This window comes from Corvus moneduloides, chromosome 3 (genome assembly GCF_009650955.1).
Source record: "Corvus moneduloides isolate bCorMon1 chromosome 3, bCorMon1.pri, whole genome shotgun sequence".
Classification (NCBI taxonomy): Eukaryota; Metazoa; Chordata; class Aves; order Passeriformes; family Corvidae; genus Corvus; species Corvus moneduloides.
The window spans coordinates 27461489-27487362 of record NC_045478.1 but is presented as its reverse complement, the minus strand read 5'-3'; the positions used below and the strand labels follow the sequence as shown (position 1 = coordinate 27487362).

The 25874-nt window shown below is 38.9% G+C and overlaps 1 protein-coding gene across 1 annotated transcript in view; it reads left to right on the top strand.

The window, feature by feature from the left end:
- Positions 1-25874, top strand: part of LOC116442088 (dystonin-like) — a 164651-nt gene that overhangs the window by 131442 nt on the left and 7335 nt on the right. The window contains exons 10-22 of the mRNA XM_032104682.1: positions 2876-3042; positions 17484-17596; positions 17732-17838; positions 18361-18480; positions 18810-18905; positions 18985-19112; positions 22013-22106; positions 22435-22589; positions 23427-23889; positions 23976-24104; positions 24301-24378; positions 24493-24654; positions 24746-24850. Of these exons, the coding sequence (XP_031960573.1) occupies positions 2876-3042; positions 17484-17596; positions 17732-17838; positions 18361-18480; positions 18810-18905; positions 18985-19112; positions 22013-22106; positions 22435-22589; positions 23427-23889; positions 23976-24104; positions 24301-24378; positions 24493-24654; positions 24746-24850 (1917 nt within the window). The remainder of the gene's footprint in view (positions 1-2875; positions 3043-17483; positions 17597-17731; positions 17839-18360; positions 18481-18809; positions 18906-18984; positions 19113-22012; positions 22107-22434; positions 22590-23426; positions 23890-23975; positions 24105-24300; positions 24379-24492; positions 24655-24745; positions 24851-25874) is intronic.

Genomic DNA, 25874 nt, shown 5'->3' with positions numbered 1-25874 from the left:
GTATATTAAATATAACCATTTGACCCACCATTTCACTTAGTGTATTTTTATACTTTTAAAATACTAATTCACTGTCTATGAAAAAGTCTGGAATGTTAGCCTTGAAAGCTGAAATACTTTATTTAGAGAACAGAAGTGCTCAGGCTGTTTTAGGTCTCAGGCTGATGTTAATGTTCCTTAACCTGTGGTGAAATGGGCTACCTCCATGAATGATGAAAAGCCTATTCCTTTTCTTCAGATGGCTAACTAGGGTGCTTGGAAGATTTTGCATCAAAAACCTGTTGATTTTCATGTAGTAAACTGAATTAACATTTTAGCCATCCAAAATTTCAGCTGTGAGCTTCCCTAGTGGTCATATTCAGAATAAAAGTTCTCCTTGTGTTTGTGTCCATGGCTAAAATGTTGTTTATATCTAACAACAGGTACAAGTACAGTCTTCAGATGTTACCTTGATGTATGAAATTACTTGTTTCCAGAGGAATCTAATGTGCACTCAAACATGCTGTGTTTGCACTCTCAGCAGTCTGAAGTGTACATAGCCATCCCTGCTCAATTAACCATGAAGGAGCCTAAAGGTTTGAGCTTAGCAGTAAGGAAGGGCTATTAGCAAATCGCATTGTTACCTTGCTCATGCTAGAATATATTAAAAAAATCTGATAATTAAGGATTACACACAGAGGACTTTCTGAAAATGACAGACAAAAAATATAGGTTTGGGTTTGTTTGGTTTTTTGTTTTTTTTTTTTTTTTTTTTTTTCTTATGCTAGACATTTGGCACTTCCAGATGACATCATCTCTTTCAGAAGCGCTGTCCAGATAAGCAGTAAATGGTTGACTTCATTTATATTGTGATCTGGTTGTTCTGCAATGAATAGAAACTAAAGCTACTGAAAAAACATTTAGTTTGCTTTCTTGCTTTGAAATACCAAACAATAAAGCTAACCCACAGGAAAAAAGTCTTACACTGCATCTGAGTTCCCTGGATTTTTACAAGAAAATTTTCAGTGGTTACAAGTTGGTCTTCTGCCACGTTGTATTTTCTGTTGTCTTTACATACACAACTCATCCCATCTATATTTCATTCAATAAATACTCTTTGCAGGATTTTGATACCTAGAAACTTACAAATGATCAAACTGCATGTGTTGTCTACTGTGTTTTGAACACAAAAAAGGGTTTTTTTTTTCTTTCTGTTTGATCTTTCTTTAAAATCTGCTGAAGCTGGAGACAATAGAATGCAAAAATGCTGTCAGATATTCAGAGGTTATTTAGGGGCTAGTTGAACAGTTAAAACTTTTTCATTTTAGCCTTGGTGTTTGTATTTTCCCCTTACCTAGATCCAGCAGATACAATGGCCTGTGATAAGTATCTGAAGAACTGCATTCACAGCTTGTGATTTTGTGGTCACTTGAATAGAAAATAATGTAAATTTTTTTCCTTATATTAAATTTATTTACAATTTACTGTATAGGTGTAAATGCTCATAATCCCCTGAAAGTATGAGAGATGATAAAGCAGAAATTGCAGTAAGCTCTATTGCCCTGACATATTTAAGGCTCTTCCTTTAGTTCCCTGCTTCCTAGCGCTTCCCAGCACCTTGTCTTAGGCAGTGACATAACAACATCAGTAGTCAAGCTACATATCTTTCTTCTTGGCACTGTGTTTTGTGTGGCTCTAGTGTGAGAAAACCCCATAATTTCCAGCCTAGCCTGTTGGAATTCCCCCTGTCAGAGCCTAGACAGAAGATACCTTTGTGTGCAGAGATTCTGAGGCCAGGAGACATTGTTATGACCATCCCATCTGACCTCATGAATGTAGCTGCCTGATGTACATTAAAACAGGGTTGCTGGAATTGGCACAGCTCAACTGAAGGCTCTTCTGTACCTAACTCAAGTACTTAGAGTTGTTTGTGGGCAAACCTGCCCTGAGCTGAGGCTGGCTCTGGAGCCAGAGCAGTCCTGTGTCTCCCTGCAGTGCTGAGTGTGTGCTCGTGGGGAGCAGCCTCTTACAGGACAGCTCACAGAGGTGCTTGTTGTCTACCCACAAACTGAGGCATTGTCACAAGCCCTCTTGTCTCTGCCCAAGCAGCTCTGCCTGCTTTTTGTATTAGCTGAGCTACAGTATTCAGGTCCTTATGGTACCTGGGTTCCTGTGTAGTTCATAATAACCTTATATTATATATCTTGTTTGGATAAGTGGTAAAAGGCGGTCACTTAGAAAAACGACAACATGCCATAGCACTTTCTTTGTCGAGGCATGTCTTATTTTTCTTCCTTTTTAGAGTTTACATTTACAGTGAGTACAATTTCTGTAGCATGAGGTACAAACAATATGTGTACAAATTCGGGAAATGTCTGCATCATATTTATACTGTGGTAATTTTCTAAGGAAACTGTCTGAACTTCATTAGGAGATAATCTAATATACTGTAAAGTAGTATTTGAGTGTAAAATTCCCAGTACTTTCCTGCTTTCTCTGATACGGAGTTGATAATCCTTAAATAATACAAAACGGAACCTTCTTGATCAGACAAAATTTTTATTTATAATCTTTCAGTCTTTTAGTCATTCCTAAAATACTCCTCAGAAAATTTTGCCTTAAAGCTAGTATTGTCAGTTTTCACTCAGAATGACTGTTTTGTTACTGAATTCCGGAGCATGTGCTATAAATTAACCTGTTTTAAGAGAGGAATTTCACAGCTAAATAAATTATGAATAACATAAATACGGTTATTGTACAAGTGTGACTATATACATATAAAACATATTGCATTTTATATATACTTATATAGCATTTATATATAATAAATTATCATAATAATAATACATATTATGGATTAGATGTAACTGTAGTTTTTACATTAACTGTGTTTTAGATATCTGATATCCATGTTACTGGGGAGTCAGAGGATATGTCTGCTAAAGAGAGATTGCTCCTGTGGTCGCAGCAAACAACAGAGGGTTATGCTGGAATACATTGTGAAAATTTCACTACCTGCTGGCGCGATGGAAGATTATTTAATGCCATCATTCATAAATACAGGCAAGTACTCTGTTTGCTCCCTTGGAAAATGTTAATTAGAGCATTTTAATGTACTAAGAGAGAGGGCTCTCTGGTTTATGTTGTAATAGCGCTGCAGCTGTGGGGATGACACTGACTCTTCCTCAGAGATTTCCTGCTCTTTGCAGCCAAAGGATGCCTCATTAACCTTTGCATGTCCCTCCTTCCTCAGAGAAGTATTTCCAGGAATACTGTATGTATTTAATGGGGCATGTTCAAGCTGCTAGGAAGGATGTTTCCAGAATTCAGTCTTCTCCACAGTCCCTTTTTGTCATACTGATGTTTAAGTGTAGTTGGGGTAGAGGCAGAACTGACCACCAAAGTCCAAAACTGCACTGCTGGTGAAACAGTCAACTACTGTATGATCTGGGATATGTCTGAGATCTGTCTTCTTCCTTGTGTGACTTTACCTTTGGAGTGTAGAGCTTCTTCAGTGTTCATGTGTGGAGCCCAGATCTACTCTGAGATGCATTTCCTGTAAAAGGGTATTCTCATGGAAAATGTGACCAGCTGGCTCAAGTGTTCTCAGCCTGAGAAGGGATTTGTGCTTTGGTGACCATACTCTTACAAAGTTAAGCAGACACTATAGAGTCACTGGTGGCTGCGACTAGAGGCTAAAGGGTACAGGATATTAATCTGAAATACAGCTGAAGATGTCTACTGACAGGGGAGGATTTCTAATTCTGGATTCTAAGTGAGAACAGGTTTCTCTTGACAAAGCTGACTTTGGCATCAAGCGTATCAGAGGAACAAGATTTAATCATTGATGTGCTCGCTGTTCCCTCTTGGTTGGTGACATATCTTCCTTACTGTGTATTTTTTTGGTTCCTGAATTGACTAAGAAGGTTTGTGTCTTAGAGGATCATGTGGGAGAGTATTCTGCCTGCTGGGCTAATTAGTGTGTACTGATCTGTCCTTGACTGCACAAAGCTTTCTGGGTTTATCATAGCACGTGTAGTTTGTACTGTATGCCCTGGAGCATATCATAAGGAAGTTTAAGAGTACATGATTTCGTTGGTATAATTTGAAGGAGTGTCCCCAGTAAAGGCAAATTCGGTGTTTTTTCATGCACATCAAGCAAACAGAGCCTAGAGCAGATTATTTTGTTCTTGGATTTCCTTTCGTGGGACCACTTGGCCCACCACAGAAGGAAGTCTAGGCAGACACAACATACATGTGATCCTTATGGGGATTAGGACATTAAAGTAAAATGGGAGACAAGTGCAGCCTTTTCCTCACAGGCTGTGTGTAAAGGCTGTGAGCATCACACACAGTGCTAAAAGTCCCTGAGAAGCTGGCTGTGGCAATGCATAATTTTGTGGTAAAATGAAGCTGCATTGGAGTCAATGAGGTTGTTTTCTGACTATGCTTCTGTTCTGGGTAGCTGGTCAGGGAGGAGGTGCATGCCAGCAAGAAAGTCTCTTTTAGTAACATTGGCAAGACAAAAGGAAATGGCAAAAGACAAGGGTGTTTTACCCAGGACAGAGCAGCCAAAGGAATGAACATAGCACAGGCAAGTATTTGATAAAATAAACAATATGAAAGATGCAGAGAGATTGGAAAGAGAAAAAAAAGGAAGGAGCATAATGAGATTGAATAATGGAAAATATTCCCAAGCTTCTTCAGATCCTTGTCTCTTACATAGAGCAGTGTAGCCTTTACTGCTCAAGCAACTGGTAATTGTGGTACGGTTCAGTTATTAAATAAAGAAAAACTCAAATCCTGTCCTCTGGCTGTGCAAATGTTAATACCTTGGGATATGACTGAATTGCTGTGCTGGAACAGTGTTCCTGGCATTACTCCATGAGTTTCATTCACAGTGTTTCAGCAGGGAAGAACAGGCACCTTTGACTCGAGTGTGTTGCACAAAGCAAGTGATTCAGTGGCTGAAGAGCAGAGTCCCCATTTTGTGTGCTTCTGTGCCGGTTTCCATTGAGCTTAACTTCCTTCTGTAAACATAACTTCACCTAAGGATTGTGTCCTTCTCAGGAATGTTTACCAACCTTATCTAATGTGGCTTTGCTGTGAGAAGTTACAGGTTTTTGGATTCCATTTCAGATTCTTCCACTGATTTCAGTGAGTTTCTGTGTTTCTTTCCTTTTCTGTTTTGTACCGTTAAAACAGAGCTAATAATTTCCAGCTCTTGCTCACAAGAGAGGAATGATCTTCCCAAACAGTCATCTGATATTTTTAACTGTATTGTTTTACTCCAGAGACCTCTTTTAAAGCTTGGTTTGTCTTCTGAGCAGTAAGTAGGTTAAACACTAAAAAATCTGCACAGTTCTGGCAGTGATTCTCCATTTGCTCTGTTTGTCTGTTTTATTAGCTCCCAATTTGTGGATCACAGGTGGTGTCAGGAGCTGGTCTGAGCATCCTGTGGATGCTACCAGCTGGTGTGCTCCACCAGGGTGGATGATCAGATGTGCCTGCTTGGGCACATCTGGAGTGGGGTGGGACCGTGGTGCTGCTGCTGTGGAGTACCCCCGTGGGGGCACATCTGTCAGCTGTGTTGCAGAGTGGCAGCCCCTGCACCAGGTGTGCTGTGCTCACTGGAGATACTTGTCTGTACAGAAGCACCCTGGGCTGGGAGGAATATCAACTCTGCAGATGGGGGATGGGGCTCTTCAGGTAGGACATGACTTCCAGTCCTGGAAGGGATTTAACTGGGCTCAGACCTAATTTTAAGGGCATGACATTTAGTGCTATGACAGTACAACCCAGAAGGCTCCAATACCCAGGCTTGTATCTAGAATTGCAGTTGTGCTGAGCCACAGTAAGCTGGATGTTGGATGGAGAGCATGTGCTTACCCATGCCAGGGCACAGCCACGGGAGCTCCCTAAAGAGGTCCATCAGGGCAGGGTCTGGCAGCCAGGGCCAGTTCCACTGCCTCAGTCACGAGTGGGGCAGCCAGGGGTGCTGCAGGGCAGCCCCAGCCCTCGTCACTGGGACCTCCCTGGGCGTGTGGTGAGGCTGGACCTGGCACGTGTGTTGCCCACAGGTTGGCTGCACCACTGCAGGGGCCATAGCTCAGCTGTGGGCCAGAGGCCAGAGCACCAGCAGCTCCCAGAGGACAGCCTTGGCTCACAGCCCTGGCACCAAGGCTGAGAGGCCTTCTCTGGATGCACCATAGAGAACACAAGCTATATGAGTCCAACATGATCTCTACAGTCAGTGGTACACGAGACGGGGAGGTGTCACTGTCCAGTTCCAGGTGACAGGACAGGAGTAGCAGGCCATAATTACCTCCCCTCCAGGCATAAGTGATTTTTTTAAATTGCAAGTACGTACCAGCTTCAAGACTTCAGAAAATTGCTGAAGTTGTGAAGGGCTGGGCGAGGAGCTGGGCTGTGACTCAGCCGCCAGCAGGCAGGGAGTCTCTCCCTTCAGCAGAACTGGCAGCCTGCCTTCTCTTAACAGCAGGTTAGAATTGTTTCTTTTGTTTTTCTGTCTTGACAGAGGATCTTTGCACCTCTTAGTCCAAGCTAGTTAAGATTTGTGATGCAGAACTGCAGGTATAGTGCATGGACTCCCCCAAGAAGCATGGGAGATGCCCCATAGGACTGGGATACCCACTGCAGCATCTTGGTGGACATTGGTGGTCCAATGGGTGACCCAGGTTCTTCCCTGTCTCCCTGTCCTTCCTGCACCCACTGCCGTGCTGGCAGTGCTCCACTCCAGGGTCAAGCAGGGATGTGGGCTGTGTGCAGGTGCTGGATGGAGCACATGCACTGTTGTCAGTCACCCGTTCTCCTGAGCAAATGCAGGATATTTGTTTTCTGTCCTCTTGAGCAATGAGGATTTGTTTGTCAGAGCTTCTCATAAAGGCCTTCAGTTACTTTCTCTCTTACTTCTAAGAGTATGAGTGACTTGCCGGTGATTTTGTAGTGCTCTTTAAATCAAGGAAAGTAATTTTATGAATAATGGAAATGAGAGGAAAAAATTGCTCTATTTGAGGTGCTTGGATCCATATACCATTTGATTTTTTTCCCATCACCAAATTTAGAAAAAGGTAATTGTTTTCTATGTGAGAAGATTTCTTATGTTTTCAGCAGTTTCCAGTGGTCTGTGTTTATAGGGTAAGATTGCAGATTGCTTGGCTGGGCTTTTGAAGAGTATACAAAGTTTCCATTTGCACCCTGTGCATGGTTAAATCCCTGGGAACAGGGCTTCACACTGACCTCAAGAACTGCCTTGGGGGGGCTCCATTGCAGGCCCTGGAGTTTGCTTTAATCATAGAATCACAGAATAGTTTGAGTTGGAGACGCCCTAAAGATCATCTCGTTCCAACCCCTCTGCCATGGGCAGAGACACTTCCCACTAGACCAGGCTGTTCAGAGCCCCACCCAAACTGGCCTTGAACACTTCCAGGCACGGGGCATCCACAACTCTGGGCAATGTGTTCCAATGCCTCTTCACCCTCACAGTAAAGAATTTCTTCCTAATATCTGATCTAAACCTACTCTGTTCTGTGGGAATACTTGTCCTTAGATAGAAAGACCAAATCAAAGTATAACATTAAAAAGTGAGTTTTAATACTGAACATGACCAGATTTGTATTTAAATATATAAGCTTTCACACTGTTTTTTGAACCTCCACACCTTTCTTCAGATATGTGGTCAGGCCATTAGTGAAAGCTACAGATACACCCAGGAGATTCAAGAAGATGCTGTATGGCTCATCTGTTATATCATTTGCCTTTTTTAGCTTAATTTTTCATTGAAGACGTATGTCATTTCATTCAATATGTGGTGTTGGAAGAAATCTGACTTCAGGCAGTTTCTAAAGTACACGATGTTCTTTTTGTGCCATCATATAGTGCATAGCAAAAACCTGTAAGCCAGACTTTGGAGACTGACTTTAATCAGGGTGTAATGCCCAGATTTTTCTGGAGATATTACCATCTGCACCCTGGGATCTTCATCCTGCACCATTATCACCTCAAGTATTTCTAGTCACTAGGCTGTGTTTTGGGTAAATGCTCTTGATTTGTGTTTTCTTTTCTTTTTTTTTTTTTTTTTTTTTCTGTACATACCTTTTGCCCAGAAAGAAGAAACACTAATTTTTTAGAACTGTATCCCAGCTATATCCCCTATATATAGAAACAGTTTGTTTCCATAGAGAGTGAAAGCCGCTCTTAATTCAGTAGGAGTCATATGCCAGATTGGAGCTAGTAATCTACATTGAACTTGGCAGATACATTTATTTTACAGCAAATTCAGATGAAAAGTTATACCAAAGTAGCAAAACCGTTGTTTTGATCTCAGACTGCCCTGAACCTTTGTTACACAAGGACTACAGGAAATTTCAGTTAAAAAGTGTCTGAAATGGAATTTAAGAAATAGTAAAAATAATAGCTGTGAGATCTACAGTTGGCACCTGTAGATGCTTCATTAAGGACAATGGATGCTGATATTCAGAAAACAGACATGGTCACAGACCAACTCATCTTAGTTTCTAAAGAAAAAAGATGTGGTATAGAAGACAGGAAAAGATTATCACTCGTGTGTGTTTTTTGTAAAAATATGTGCACTCCTTTATACATTTTATTTTTGTATTCTCACAGCTCTATAATAGAGAGTTAATTTTGATTTTACCATTTACAAAAGGAACTCCAGCAAAAGCAGTATGTTCTTGTTTAACTAGATAATACCATTTAATGAGTAGCCTCAGTGGTCCCTGTATGGTGAAAACCAGCATCTGTTCAGGAAGCCCTGCAAGCTCAGTTCCCAGATAAAGTCAGTTTTTTAAGTTCTAGTCTCAGGTGTTAGGTCTGTTCTAGTAAATGAAATGGGTCCAGCCCCTGCTTTCCAGCCCTGAGGGTAAGTGGTACAGCAGAGCTTGTTGTCTGCATGGCTGAACTCTCTCTCTCTGCCCCCCCAGACAGGGTGCAGCTCCTTAAGAGCAGTCCTGGGTCAGTGCTGTCCCTGGAACAGGGCTCATGTATTGCCTTGGAGAATGTGGTCACAATGGGCCACAGCCATGCTATGGGAAGAACCAGTAGCTAAAGGTCAAGGGCCCTTGCTCTGCCTTCTGTACACTCAGATATGTCCAGTTATGTCTGGACTTCTAGGTGAATTTCGGCAACCATACAAAATATGAAAGACTGCTTAGTAGGAAAAGGGATAAAATGTGTTCAGGTCAGGCAGCAGTCTGACAAGCAAGCAGGACTACAGTATACACATGAAAGGTTTAAGACAAGAAAACAAGTGAGGTTATTTCATGTAATGCTGTACCAAGGCTTGCCAAGACCACATGTAGTCAGTTGTCTCTAAATTTTGGCACCACCTAGCAAGTGTTAGAAATGCTACATAGAGGGAAGGGGGTGATAGAGTTAAAAGGGATACATTTTGAGCACAGGAAAAATGTTATTACTGTACTGTTAAAGAAATACAGGGATCTGATGCAGAGGAGCCTTTGTTACTGGTAAACTTTGTGCAAGACCTTAATGATGTCTGTAGTTTTAAGTTGCATACAGTGTAGTGAGTGAGGGAGGAGAAGATGGCTACTATTCCCAGACAAATGAGGAACAGTGACTGCATGGAAGAAATGTAGGTACACTGAGTGCTTCATGTGGGAGGAAGAGGAATAGAAGCTGCAGTTTGTTCCCAGAGGAAGCAGCATATGGAACATGTCCATAAATGCTAGATAAAGTGAGAGAGACAAACTTTCCAGAGTCACAGTGCTTTTCTTTTGAAATATTGCTACCATAACTCAGTATGCTTTCAGAATTACGAAGCGGATGTTTTTCTGAATGTGGGTATAGCAGGGAGCAAGCTAGATTGCTGCCTGCTAAATAACTGTTCTGGTTTGGAACAAGCCGTTTCAACCTGACCCAGGATGATTTGCTGTGTAGATACAGTTGGTTGAACACTAAGCTCCGGGCCAGCAGTGCATGTGGCATCCCTCTGATGTTAAAACATGTTGCAACTGCTCAGGTACTGACTTGAATACATTCCTTAAGGGAAGGGATGGTAACGCCTCAATTTGCAGAAACGCGTTGAATGCCCTTGGGGAATGAATGAGAAAGAAACTAAATATTACACAGTGTCAAGCCTTAAAATGCTAGGGGATATGTTTGAAATAAAGAGATTAGTTGGGTCTGCTAGTTTTGGCTTGCTGTTTTGTGACTTGTACTTCATTGTAACCCAGCTTTAACACACAGAAAATTTCGGTTTGCCCCCCCCTTTCCACCCACCTCATTGTGTGGTTCTTACTGTTTTCAACAGGTTTGATTGTGTAGAATAAACAAACTTGGCGTTAAGAATTGGCAGTTTGGGAAAACATAAACTGCATTTAGGATGCTTAAAAACACTGATAAGCAGACATGCTTTTAATATTACTTGCCTGAGTATATTTCTAATGGATTTACAAATAGCAAGTTACCTAACCTGGAGTTTAATTGGATGCACTCAGAAGAATTCTGTGATGGCACTTGGTAAAGGCTGTATTAAAATAGTACTGGAAGCGTGCCTGCAATTTTAACATCTTGTGTTGTGGTGGTGGTTAGCCTTAGTGGGTATTAGGTGGAAGACTTCCAGTCAGTTGGGTTGATTAATTTCAGACCTGGACTTAAAATGATCTCTGTGTATGTTATGCTGGATCCTACTGCTAAGTAGCAGCTGAATAGCAGTTTTCTTTTTGCAGTAACTGAGGGGGAAAAAAAAAAAATCTTGGGATTAAATCAAAGCTTTTATCTTGTCATTTTAATGGGAATAAAACTTAAAGTAAAGCTTTGAGTTGAAAGGCCAGGTTTTTTAATTCGGGTTTCACATGTTTTGTACTCTTGGATTGGCAAAGACCAGGACACCTAAGGCTGTCAGCAATCTTTATCTAAAAGGATATGGTGTCTGAGCAGTGGGGGCATATGTGCCCACAATAAATCACACAGGGAAAGGTCTTGATCCTCAAGGAATGCCTTTGGCAAATTTGTGGCACACTGAGAAATGGTTGCCTCCAAGACAGGATGGCACAATGAGCCTTTGGGAAATTGTTTGAACTCATTACAGTACCTCACCCCTTCTTCCTTGTCGGTAGCTGTATTAACCCCACTGGGAAGCCATTCTGTCAAGCAGCCACTGCTGTGGTCTGGAGGGAGTATTCTCAGGATGCAGAACAGAAAAATAATTTGGTTGGGTTTCTTCCTTGTCTCTTTGGTATTCAACAGTTCAAGGTACATTATTTGTGCTTATTTTTGTGGATTGCATGGTGTGGGTTGAGGTTAACAGCTATGAGCCTCATTCCTATTTAAATTTTATCATAGCCAAAAATTGCCAAAGTTGCTGTACCATTTCTGGTTTTGTAATGATGGAAACAGCTCTTAGTACTAAGACAGTGTAAAATCTGTTTTTAAAGCTACTGAAAGGACTAACAGATCCTTTCTAGTTTCATTCATGTGTGTACTGAGTTTGAAACCAGCATTGCAAACTTACTGCCAAGTTGTGATTAGGGTTTGTTTTGCATGGCTAAAGATGAACTCCGCATTTAACTAAAAGATCTTTGATACTGCAATGCCACAATTGTGTTTTTATCTAAATCACTTGGTACAGCAAGTTACAGGTAATGTTTTTCAGTGCTAACAAAAGTGGGACAGGCAGCTTCAGTAGCTTTATTAAATCCAGTGCTTGTCAAATCAAAGGCATGCTCAAAGAAGGAATTACCTGAATTAGCTCTGTATGTTGTTGTGGGCTAAATTAATGTTAGGGCACCTGACAGCTTTTGCTTTCTTTATTTTAACTGCAGTTAAAACATTCATTCTTTTTCTGTTGGAAATCTTGATATGTTGAGATGTCTGAAGAACAGACAGGAAATATAAATAGTGTGCCCTTGTTATACTATCTATTGCAATAGTTTTTTCAGATTTATTCATCATATCTGAAAATTTAAATGAAAAACTATGAAAAAATAAGCAAAGGAGAGCTGCAGAGTTCAGATCACATGAGATTTTTTCAGTTCCCAAGGGACTAAAACGGCATTATTGTTCATCTTTATAGAGGCATTGAGTGAAATCTGTAGAGATACATAAAATCACGTGTAGTGCAGGCATTCTTGTCATACCAACAGAAGAGGACAAAACCAAAAAGAGGATACAAGGCATAATGATCATATGAAATGCATTAACACAGTATGTAATTGAGGCTGGCGACCTGTGGAACTTTAGAAAAGTTTTTGCCACATACTTGAACAAACAATAAGCAGAGCTGTATGCAGCAGCATGCTTTTTGCTTTATCACAGTTGCAAGGATAAAGCTTTCCTATAATGACAGTTTTCTAATTGAAATCTTTGATTTTCTCTGAATTCTGAAGTGTTGCCTAACTTCAGTGACATCACAGCTCAGCTTCACCCAGTGGTTCGATGCTTTGGGGTAATTTTTTTTATCACCATGTCATGTGTGAATCGAGGGCTTCTGAATGAGGGGGAGGTCTAGGGTATAATGGAAGATAGTGTTGACTCAGAGTCGACATTTTATGTCCTTTCCTCAGCATGGGGTTTTTGACACCAAGGAGCCTGCTACAGAACCTTGTGCTGTATGTCCACATCGTGGTCCTTGATTCTGATGCTGGACGAGATTAATGCCACGAACTCATACCTCCTTGCCATTTTTAAGCAGAAACTCTCCTCTTCCTCTTCTCTAAATGATCAGACTATCCCTGAAAAAAAATCAGGAAAATGTGGTAGGCATATGTATTAGCAACGAGTACCTCCGACACTGTGATTAGATCACAGTGGTCACGACTATGTGCAGAGTACTGCAAACATGGGGAATCAATGAAAGTGTGTGGGGCACAAAGAACAGTATGTGTTAGTTGAAGTCCAGCCATCATTCTCATTGTGTTGTTGACTCAGTCTTTCTGAAGCAGGTTCTTTGGCAAGCTGTTTTGAACAAGACTTAGATTTGTACCTGATGTGGGGACAAATTCTTTAGTGAGTTCCAAAACATTGACTCTATGCATAAACTGGTGTAAACAAACACTTTGGTATTTTTGAAACTATGTTAAGAGAGAAGCTAAATGGTAGGCCTAATTATATAGGTTAAATACTAGACTTTACTTCATCATCTCATTTGCAGAGCTCCTGGGAAAGTAACAGGAGATGCATATTTGAAGATAGAGCTAAAATTTCTGTTTTACATGAAAATTTATTATTTTTTAATTCCTTTCTCTGCAATGTTTCTATTATTAACCAAAATCTCTAAAACAGATCATAATATATTGCTTGTGCTCTGCCCTGAAGTATATGTTTAATCCTATCTGTTCCAGAAGTTGCTCCATTCTTGGTATTGAAAAAAATTTTATTTTATGACTGTGTGTTCTGGCATGGTCTTTCATTTGTTCTAGTAATCCTTCCATCCCTAAAAAATGCATGAGTCTTTCTGGCACCCGTCCTTTTCATTTTTCTGTGAACAGTGAAAAGAAATTGTTTAACTTCTTCAAGCGTTTTCTAATTACAGCAGTGGAAAAACTAATCGGACTGTAGTGACGTGATGCACTTCACTCTGCATCTTCAGTTATGGTTTTCTCAGAGTTCTGCTTGAAACTCTCTATGTTACTGTTTCAACTATATATAAGCCAAGAATGAAATATCCTTTAATGTCAGGTATTACTCAGGTAGCATGCAGAGTTTTGACTGAAAAAAGAGTTGGAGATTAAACAGTTTAGATGGTTCATGTAAATAACTTCAAGCTTCTCAGCCTTCTGAAGGCATTAACAGTATTTTCATGTGGAATATTACTCTGATGTATATATGTTTTAATAAAGATAAACATTGTTGTAACTTGAGCAACTGTCATCCCGGAACAGTGAGGAGAAGGAAGTGATTTCTTCGTCAACTAGGAAATATAAAGTTGAGTTAAACATCTTTTTCTGTTTTGAGATATCAAGTCCCCTTCAAATCTAGTCTTTTATTTTAATGGGCAAATATTTTAGCTGCTAGTTTGGATCTTAAACTGTTTTGCTAGGTATTAACCTCTGGCAATGAGAAAATCTACATGTACCTTACATTACTTATTATGCACAACTCTTTGATTTCAAGGACTCTTTGCAGACCAGAAATATCTGCTGTTCTTCAGATACTGTTCTCTTCCTTCTCTTTGTGGTGCTAGCTATTGTTTTCTTGAATTTATTATAATTTTGTCAGCTTCCTAATTAAGGCGGTATTAATTATACTTTTTTTCCCCATCACTTCTGATACAAATTGTATCTAATTTCTAACACCTACACTAAGATTTCAAATGGCAGGCACCAGTCTTTTAATAAATTAAATGATTAATGACTCTCAATGTAGAAGCCAAACCCTTGACTTAGGTGTGGCTGCAGCAGAAGCATCTTCTTTGCATGGAATGTTCCAACTCAACTGGTGTTTGGGATGTTGATGTGTGTTTTCATGGCAAGGCCCCAGCCTGCTGAAAAATCTGCCATAAGATGACTCACAATATTATGACAGAAGGTAGAGTCATTGTATGTTACTTAAAGGGCATTTAATTTAATTTGTTCTTGGTTATGCATAAAACTATTTAATAATGCTATGCAAATGGATATAAAATATATTTATAATACATGAAAAATAGCTTCTACAAAACTCATGTTTTTTCTCTATAGCCTTAAAAAAAAATGTTTCCATGATGGACGATGCTTTTAAATCTAGTGTTTACTTCAACTACGACAATTAAATCAATATTGGAGGATACTCATCACAGCTGCAATTTCAACAGTTATTGTTATTTCCAGTTAGTGGACTGGTAGCTCTGCAAGCTTACAGCATGTAAAAATGGCATTTATTTCTATTTAAAATTGCAAAAAATCCCCAATATTAAAACAAAGGAACAGTATGGCAATCAGTGATTTCCTGAGCCATGTTTTTTGAATGCATTTTTCTCGGGCTAAAAAAAGTCCTTCACTGAGCTCTGTGAGGTAAACTCCTTTTCCTGTGGCTTTGCAACATATCCCTCTACTACTTCTGAAGAGGAAAGGGTGATCCACAGAGGGATCACCAGGCAGCATGCTCTTGCTGTGGCTGGTGCCAGGTGCTTTTGCACTCAAGTGATAATTCTTGTTTTTTCCCTTTCATAAACCATCAGTGGACTTGTTCTCAGTCAGCTGTGGAGCCTTCATCTGATTTAAAAAGCCAAAGGCAAGCACTGTCAAGACAGACATGAATGCCATCTTCTGTAGTATTTTCTCGTAGACCAAGACTTTAGATAAATATAGACCAGTTAATCTATGTCAGTATACTATGTGCTAAGTGTATAATTAACTGAAAATGGCAGTATTCAGTGCAATTTTGCCTTGTTCTTAAAGTGAAACTGTAATATAACCCAGTGCTGGTAGGAATTGTGGGATGGGAAAGTATATTTAAAAGGTGGAGAGGCATCTCACAGTGTAGGCTCTGCTTCAGCTGAGTGCTGAAGCCACAGCACTGATGTAAAATGATGTATTATGCAGGAGCAGTTGTTTTTATTGATTTCGTTACCTGTATTGCAGTGAGACCAATGTTACCTCTTCTTCATCTCAATGAAAGCTTTATTCTAAGGAGATTATTGTGTCAGTGTCTCTGCAGCTTGCAGCTTGTTTTCTGGGAATAGTCAAGGCTTTTACAACTTGTCCTTTCATGTTCTTAGAGCTGGCAATTGAACAGGCAGTAAAAATGATTATTCTTGGGACATTTTTATCAAGCATGAAACAAATGTAAAGAAGGCAGGAGGAAAAAAATAACCAAAGCAAAAGTGTTACGCTTACAAGAACGTGATTCTCTTGTCAAAACTGCTGGTAAAGCAATCTTTATTACTCATACCATCTCCATTAATGAAATGGGAGATGGGGGTGCTCAGTTTTCTTTTCTAGTACTGTCTTTTATTTTTCATGGATTTTCTGTGCTGCTGAGAGCAACGGCTGATATTGGTTTCATTGCATTGTTTTCGTTGCACTGGAATTCAGAGAAGAACAGCGTGAGCTTGATCATGTTCCCACTAAGCATATTGGAAGTGGAAAGCCCCGCTGCCTTAGGAGGATTATATTGCACTGCTTGTGTTTTATTATTAATTAAATGTTCTTTCAAGGCATAATGGGTGTAGTATTATTATCCGTCTTGTAGACTTCTCTTCAAAAGAGCACAAGGAACGCAGTGATTCTAAATGGCTGAAAAGAAATAGATTTTTATTTACAGTGTCCTTGTAGTTGGTTCAAAGATGAGATTGTATTGAGTTTCCCAAAGTTAATACAATTTTGTTATCAAGAGAATTTGGGGTGTAGCCAAATGAAATGTTAACATTCATTTTGAACAATGGTATTTAACAGTTTTATTTCTATGTGTTGCAATTATTTAAAGCTTCTACTTGGTAAAATTAAGAAAATACTTTCTCTGGAAACAAAAATGAGAAAATTTAAGAACTGAATTGTTTGCTAAAAGTTGTATGCCAGTTTTTTTTTTCTTTTGGGGTTTTGTTTTAGGTTTTTTTTCATGGTGAGTCTGGTTTTCAGTAGTGTAGGATTTCAGTAGCAAAGGTTTCAGACCCTTGTGGCTCTAGTTGACTTCAATGAGATGAGCTTTTGCTCAGCATGTTTGAAAATCCCTTATTTCTTTTTGGTGGGTGGCTGTGAGGATTCCAAGTGCTGAAAGAGGGAAGAAGTAACACACTGACAATCACAAGACCTAAAAGCCAACTCCTACATAGAAAACATAAAGCACAATATTAGTTTTGAAGTTTTACATTAATTTAAAACAATAAAGTAGTGATGCTGGTACAGGATAGTACTTATGGGCCTTAAAAATATTTATAGGCAAGATGGGCTTAAGACAATAATTCCATTAAAACATGCTTATTGTGGCTGGAAATGGAGTTTAGCAGGATGAAGGTGTGGAGGTTTTAAGTGCATGGGGCTGAGAGTTACCTATAAAAGTGGCACCAATGTATATCTGAAAGCAGGGCTTCAATGCATTTGAAGAAGACCTTTAAAGCTCATCAGGAAAAGATTGAAGGGATGTTTTTGTGACTAAACTTTGTTACTATGGGGCTTCTGACGTGCTGAAGAATTTCATGCAGAATGACTGAAAACTTGTGAAAGTAGTAGAAATTAATTCCCTCCTGTAAAAGACAAAAATGAATTTAATCCCCTCAAGGGCAGTGAAAGGACAAGGTGTTGTAATACCATGTCGATGCAAATGAATAAATATGCTTAAGAAAATAGAGGTGTATATAAGGGATGGCTGGAAACTAGTTTGTAGATGAAGAACTGAATGTTATAATTTTCTGTTGCTTGTGTTTCTCAATTAGCAGTGGTCTCGGCTTGTTCACCCGATTTTAGTGAAATCCTTTTTTAATGAAAACTGTTGCTGTATCCATCCATGCTCATGGTTTGATTTACCAGTACAGTTTATTTAAAACTGGTAAAGAGTTGTAACCAAGTGTTGCTGTTTTTATTTGACAGGCCGGACCTGATAGACATGAGTACCGTTGCTGTTCAAAGCAACCTTGCAAATTTAGAACATGCTTTTTTTGTAGCAGAAAAACTTGGTGTTGCCAGACTTCTGGATCCTGAAGGTAAGAGAGCTGCAGATGGCTCTGTTGCAAAACCCCCAACACTAAAATAAAATCCAATCTGCCTGCAGGTTGTAGCATATTTGTGGGCATTCTTACAACTATGTGATAAAGCACTGTTCTGTCTTGCTCTTTTAGATGTCGATGTTTCCTCACCTGATGAGAAGTCAGTAATAACTTATGTGTCATCACTTTATGATGCATTTCCCAAAGTACCAGAAGGTGGTGAAGGCATCAGTGCAAATGTAAGTAGAAGACCACTCGTGCAGTGTGTGAGCTACATTAATAAAATTCTGAATTTCAGATCCAGAATGTTAGCTAGGTCTTCCATAGGACTGTTCTCACACTTTTCTTTGACGTGGTTTTTCTAGGCTGAGATTTTAGAGTCTTAGCTATTTCATATCATGGACATGAAAATATTTGTGCTAAGAGCTTAACTGTAAACAGTGTGCCTGAAGTTGGAGATAGATTGAGTCAAAGTTCTTGTTTTTCAGTTGTGGATGTATAAATTACGCCAGCTTGAAATTTACTAATCTAGAAAATATTTTGTTTTCAGTAGAATTATTTGGGACCAAAACTGAAGACTGAAATCGTATATTTGGAAACTTGAACTGATCTCTAAAGAGCAAATTAATACTGTTTCAGAATTGTAGGATTTCAAAAATCCATTTTATTTATGTGTGAAGACTTCAGCCTTCAAAGCTGAAGCAAAAAAGAGCTCTTAGATTATTTTAATCTCTTCTGTAATCTGGATTTTGCTTTGTCAGGATGTTGAAGTCAAATGGGTTGAGTATCAGAATATGGTGAACTACCTCATGCAGTGGATCAGACACCATGTGACAATAATGTCTGACAGAACATTTCCCAACAATCCTGTGGAATTGAAGGTGAGGTGTGGTGGTTTAAACTCCTTGTTGGAATTACACTTTATCTTACTGACTCAAAGCATACTTGAACAAATGACGTGCTTGTTGATTTATACATTCAAGTCAGCTGTAGAACAGTACTACTCCTTAACCTTTTCAAAGTATAATCAATACATTGCTAGCATATGAACAATCAAAAGGAAATCTATAGCTTGTCACTGATTGTTTTTTGTAGAACTCTAGTAGAACAGTATAAAGATAAGCTTGTGAAGTATATTAGGAGAGGGTTTAGAGGCTAAAGTTATATTTGCTGTAAGTAAAAGTTGATGTTATTTTTCATGTTTCTGTAGGCACTTTATAATCAATATTTACAGTTTAAAGAAACAGAAATTCCACCGAAGGAGACAGATAAATCAAAAATTAAACATCTATATAAACTTCTAGAGGTAAGTTTTAACATGCATTGAAATGTATAGAAGTTCCTTTTCTGTGACTTAAAATAACAAGTACATATGAATTGTTAAGGTCTGGATAGAATTTGGACGCATCAAACTTTCTCAAGGCTACCATCCAAATGATATAGAAAAAGAGTGGGGAAAGCTGATTATTGCCATGCTGGAAAGAGAGAAGACCCTTCGGCCTGAAGTGGAGAGGTATGCTAGTGAATATTTGACAGGCTTTGTTAATATATTTTCTGTCGTTTTAACCCATATTGAAATTCGTAAATATCTTTTTCTATGATAATGTCCATATTATTTTTCTAGATCAAGTATTTCTGCCTTTGTTCAAGGTCTGAAGTTCTCTACCTGCTTGAGGCAGGTCCAGACAGAAACAACTTTGGTGGTCTCAGAAGGTTGTTATGAGCAGCATCTGTGCCTCAGATCATCAAAGCACTTATACGCATATATAACCACTTCCTTTGTGCAGTTAGTCAAAGCTGGGTTTATATCACTTCACTGTCTCATTTCAACTTGATTTCATATGAGCACCATCCTCATTCTTTACAGGAAATGTGTATTTTTCTTGGTGCACAGCATTGTAGGATGACATCCTGTGTAGAGGTTGTTTAAAAAGTTAGTGGTACTCAAGAGCACACCAAGTGTTTAGATGTGCAAAGGCATAGTAGCCTTCTGTGATAGGCTGTGTGACACTTCTATACCTCACTGATAACATACTGAGCATAATTAAAGTTGTGATGCAGTCTGAGAGCATTTTTTAATGGTATGTCTTTTTAAGTTCTGTGGGAGACACAGGTGCTATCCATTCATTAATTAAAAAACCCTCTTAAAGTTAGATTTTTGGGGCTTTTACCTGTGGGTAGATATAGACACCTGGATCTGGATTCATTCTGCTTTACTTTATGCATCCAAAGGAGACATCTCAGATTGGAATCACTTTCTAGAGAATCTTGTTGCTGACTTTCTGGTGACAACAGGATGACCTGGCTCTCTGAAACTAGGTGTGAAGAATCGAGACCATTGTATAGGAAGTCCTCAGCAAGAGAGATTTCAGTCAGGACATCCCAAAGATAGTCAGAGTTGATTAAACGTGTGTCATGCTTACAAAAGCAAGAGCATGACTGAAATGGCAGATTCAGTAGGAGGTGCTGATTCACACACCTTACTGTGGAACAAGTTCCTATAGAGGAATACAAAGTTTTCCACACAATACTGAGTTTTCCCTCTTAAGCAGAGCACAACACTGGAAAGCAGCAGCAGAAATACGGCCTGCTAGATCTTGTAGGTTAATCTGTCCCAACCTGCCAAAAGCAAAGTGTCTGGCTTCACCAATAGAAATTCTGTTCATACTTGCAGAAAGCTGGATTATCTTTGTTGAGAATGTGTGTAAATGACTTTAGTTTATTTCTATTTTGTTCATATGGGCTGAGCACAGATAAACAAACATGAACTTAACTTCCTTCCCATATTTAAGAAAGGGTAAACAGACTTAAAAGTGACAGATCATATGGTGATAGTCACTACATGGCGTGGTCACTGTAAAATGAGAGAGAGAAAATTTCATTAAGTGATTCTGGTTTAGTCACCAAGTTAAAAGTATTGATTGATGTAGACACAAGAATATCATCCATGTTTGTTGCATTGGTTACCAGTGCATCTTATCATTATGAAGTGTTAATACAGCTGCTGGGGTGAAATTTGATTGTGGCAAAAATGTGACTTCAGCCAATACTGAAATCTGGTAAGTAATAAAACTTTGCCTGCAAGTCTGGTGAATACATCTCAAAGTATCAACACAAACAGACAATGTGTGTGGCCTGATTGGTGTATGGGGTCAAAATTAATATGGTGTCAATGAGGAGGGTGCCAAACTGAGCTCTAGTTTGCAAAGCTAGCAGAGTTTGGCATTGCTGCAGGGGTGTGTCTGTGCCTTTGCCGAGCTCTTCTGTGTAAACAGTCATCTTATGGAATGGGTGGGGTTCTTCAGGAATTCTAAAAGCAGGGGGTGAAATACTGAAAAAATCACCCCATCCCAAATTCTGAGTTAAAATGTAAACTTAAGAGCAGTGATCAGATTTTTCTTGCTTATATTGTGGTCAAAATAGCTAGAAGCAATTGGCTGTGAGTGTGGAAGAAGATGAAGGGAAATTTTCAGGAGGACAGTGTAGTGGGACAGGATGGTTAATGAAGATGCATGCTTGGACAGTGGAGGAATGATGGTAGGTTGGATGATGTATAGGTGTCCCAGATCATATTGTTACAAGCTGATTAACCATGATACTCCCCCAGTTTTATTGTGCAGTTCTATTTGAAGGAAAAGGAGCACAGCCTGAAGGTTACTTGTACTCTACTGTTGAGCGTGGATTTCTCTCTTCACTCTTTTTTGAAGCTTTCCACTGAAGAGTCTGAGAAACACTGCAAAGAGTTCTTTTAGTTCTTATTTGGTTTATAGTTATCTAGTGACACTTAAATAAAATATTTGGTGTGTCTGTTTCCTAGAGACGCCCCACTGTTGCTGCCTAGTCTGTACTTGCAAAGCTTTAATGCAAGGTAGGGAAGCCAAAAGCAAGGTAGCGTACATAGCCCCAGGTAAAATCCTTTGAAGAGCTGGCAGAATATTAATTGCTGGGTTTTAAATGTGCATACTGAAGCCTATATAAAGGAGGAGTCTAGGTGTTTCAAAAGCCAGTAGTGGAATTTCATCCCTAGAAGCTGTACATTTTGCAGGAGTTTTATCTTCATTTTTCAGCAAATGCAAACAGCCAGAAGAACTGTGCTCTGGATGTAAAAATGAATAGCAGTAGTTACAGCTATCATAGCAGTGATTCGCTGTTCAGCAACAGCACTAGTACTCGAACCAGCGTTGACTCTAATGAGAATTTCCTTTCTGTTAATTGTGGTCCCACACTGATTAAATCTTGTATAAGCTTTGGTAATGGAACCTTAGAAGGGAACAGGTAACTTGGCATGTGCATTTGTCCTTTGTGTTAGATGCTGTTGATTAATTTGTTTGTTTTTAAAGTCATGCAACATGATTGTAAATATAAATAACATAGTACTTATTTATTTTCCTGAAATGCTTTGGTATCACCTAGGTTGGAAATGCTGCAGCAAATTGCAAACAGAATTCAGCGGGACAGCCGGAGCTGTGAGGACAAACTGATACTTGCCCGGAATGCTCTGCAGTCTGTAAGTCAGTCAGTGATTTTACTTGTCTGTTTTCACAGACTTATAGAAGTAGAATGGCAAAAAAAATCTTAAGGATTTATGAGGGCAACCTTAATAGCTGCTACTTTTATTTTCATTGGACTGTTAAGGTAGCATTTCTTCAAGAAAATACCACAAGTTGCCTAGAGTGAGTTCTGTTACTGTTTGGTTTTTTTTTGTCTGTAGTTAGATAAAATGCTTTACAATTGTTTCAAGATCAAAATAAGTTTTTAGAAAAGAGAAGGAATTCTTAGAGCTGATGTCTCTTTGCTTTAGCTGCGAGGCTTATGACTTTCTCTTATTTATTAAGGACACCAAGCGATTGGAGTCGGGCCTCCAGTTCCAACATGAAGCAGAGATAGCTGGGTATCTTCTTGAATCTGAGAATCTTCTCCGCCAGCAAGTGATTGATGCCCAAATTCTTATTGATGGAAAATACTATCAAGCAGACCAACTTGTTCAAAGGTACTTTACAGTGCATTTGTGTGAATAGATAAATGTCCCAAATATGGATTCCCATTATGGACCAAATTTTCAGTTCTTTATGCATAAACTTTGTGGTCTGTCACTGGGCACGCAAATATCAGGTATTCCAATGGGTACATTGCCCACAAATGTTGAAGACAACAGGAGCTATTTGTACTCATTTATGGAAATGAAGTAAACTCCCTGAACATGCCTTAGTGTTTAATGTTTACTGGATATCTGTGTGTAAAGATGTTAGCTTGCTTTATTGCACATAAAATACATTTACAGTTTACTAACTCTGATTTTTTTAAATGGAGGCAAGATTTCTGGTGACAGCTGTAGGTGTATTAACAGGTAATAAGTGGGTAACATTAGGTTATGTGCAGTAGTGTGTGCAGTGTTGGCAGAAAGAAGCATTTAATCTGCATAATTCAGTTTTATGAAGAACTGGCTCCGAAATTTTTTTGGGATTCTTCCTGGACTGGTTGAGACGAAGCGCATAACTCCTTGGCAGTGAACTGCAGGTGTTTGATCTACTGCAACGTGTAGTATCTTGTAAGATTTCTGGTTTGCTGATTGTTCCCTGGAATTGTGTATAGTGCATGTTAGTGCCCATAGCATTTTTTCAGTCATTGCCTGATTTCTACATTTGTTATCTGTACAGAACTGTAAGCTGACATACCCTGTACTTTCTGATAGAAATACTTATTTATAAATATTTAAGTGCAACTAAAGTGTAAGAGATTATGTGAGTTCGTATCACTATTCAGTTGATCATGATAAACCTTAATCATAAGCATTCATTGGGGTTTTTTTTAAATTTTATTTTAACAGAGTTGCAAAACTTCGTGATGAACTGATGGCCATACGGACTGAATGTTCTTCCGTGTACAACAAGGGGCACGCACTGACCACAGAGCAGACAAAGCTGATGATATCAGGAATAACCGAGAGCTTAAACTCAGGATTTACAACAAACCTAACCCCTGAATTAAATGCTGCAATGACCCAAGGTTTAACACCTACTTTGACTTCTTCCAGTTTGACATCTGGCCTTTCATCAGGTCTTACTTCCAGACTGACACCAACCATCACTCCCACTTATCCACCAGGCATCCCACCACGGTTAATTCAGAGCTACGTGACAGGAGTAGACAGCGGGGCTCTGCAAACACTCAAACTGATGCAAATCAGAAAACCCCTTATGAAATCAGCTTTTGTGGATCAGAATTTAACAGAAGAAGAGGTGAACATGAAATTTGTCCAGGACCTACTGAGCTGGGTGGAAGAAATGCAGGTAGAATCTTTGCAGAAACAGTCCACTTTTAATTATTATGTTTATTTTTTGTACATCATGGCTAATCTTTTCTTCCTGTTTGTAAGGTTCAACTTGATAGAGCAGAATGGGGTTCAGATTTGCCAAGCGTTGAAAGCCATTTAGAAAATCACAAAAATGTCCACAAAGCTATTGAGGAATTTGAATCCAGCCTTAAAGAAGCCAAAATCAGTGAGGTACTGCACCATCTTCTTTATTTCTTTGATTGCTTTCTTACTGGGTGACCCATTAACTAATGTTGAATTTTAGAACTGTGTTTGGGTTTCATAGTCTTACCTTTATTTCTGATCTCTACACGACTTATGATGAAATCAGAATGGTTTAACGTATCTAACCTTTTTATTGTCTTTTGATCTCATATACTAAATATAGATCCAAATGACTGCCCCTCTTAAACTCAGTTATACAGAAAAACTGCACAAACTGGAGAGTCAGTACTCAAAACTCTTGGTAAGTTTAGTCATACCTCTTCCATGTTCAGCTTTTCGGTGTGCATAATTTCTGATAAGGGATGAGCTTTAAATTCTGATTCTTGTAAATCTTTTTCATTTCCTTTTGATAAAGAACACATCAAGAAATCAGGAAAGGCATCTAGATACTCTTCACAATTTTGTGTCTCGTGCTACTAGAGAGTTGATATGGCTGAATGAAAAAGAAGAGGAAGAGGTTGCATATGACTGGAGTGAAAGAAATCCCAATATAGCAAGAAAAAAGGAATACCATGCAGTATGTATTGCTAGTATAATCCAGAGGGAATTATTAAGTAATCTTTAATAATTAGAGAGAGCTCTAAAACTTTTTTTTTGTCTGAAAAAAGGAATTAATGAGAGAACTTGATGAAAAAGAAGAAGTTATAAAATCAGTACAAGAAATAGCTGAGCAATTGCTTCTTGAAAACCACCCAGCCCGGCTAACCATTGAGGTAAGTTAGTAAAACCAGCACCAAAACAGACAAAGTTTTGGGATTTAAAAGAGCAGAGTTTTGGAGGAAAAGAAGGGAAGTGCAAACTTAGAGAAAATTGAACAAGACTCTAAATAAAGGGGCCTTTTAAAATTTCCTCTTCAGCATCTCTGTTGTGTTTATCTTCCAGTTTCCAAAAAGTAAAAACACTTTTATAAAGTTATGGTTACACCTTGGATTGGTTAGATGAAATCTAAATGTTTCTGGTTGAGCAGTTAACTTCTAGACTTGTTGATACAAATTGCATTGAAAGACTGAGAGCACAGAACAGTCCTTACGTGGTTTCTGCCCTGTTGGATTGAAAGAAGTTTCAGTAAGGGCTTTTCTCATCACTTACTGTATGTGCAGGTTCCTATTATGATTTAGGGTTGGTTTCATAACTTATTTGTCAGTGAATTATGAAACTTGTTTGGATGTTAAAAATCTGACTGGGTGATGTGATCTACTTCAGGCTTGAATCTAGCTCTATGTTATAGGTAAGCAATTTACAGAAAATTTATTTTACCTGTTGTAGGGTCATAACAGGTTTTCAAAGGAGAATGTAAAACACTTTTCCTTGTAGACCTTCAAGAAAAGAGTAGATACAGACAGTGGCTGGTAAAGACTGAAACAATAAAAAGCTGATTTATTATAGAAGAATGAAAAAAGTCAGAAGGAATGTATTTTTATTGTTCTTCAGCTCTGCGAGTTTACATCTGCAAAAATGGGAAACATGAAGAAAACTCCTCCCTTCCTTCCTTCTCATGACATCTACTTTGAATAATACATGGCATTTTATGTAATGTGGGCAATTCTATTCTTTAAAAGTATAGGCTGCTCTAATTGGTGTGGTGTATAAATACACTAAGGATGCATGTTACGAATGCAGGCCATCGCAGTGACAGTGACTGTGCAGGTTATTGCTGACTCCAATAGTGCTGTCCTGGCATATTTATAAAAAAAATCCTTTTAAAAAAAATACTTTTCTACAGAACAATGTATGCAT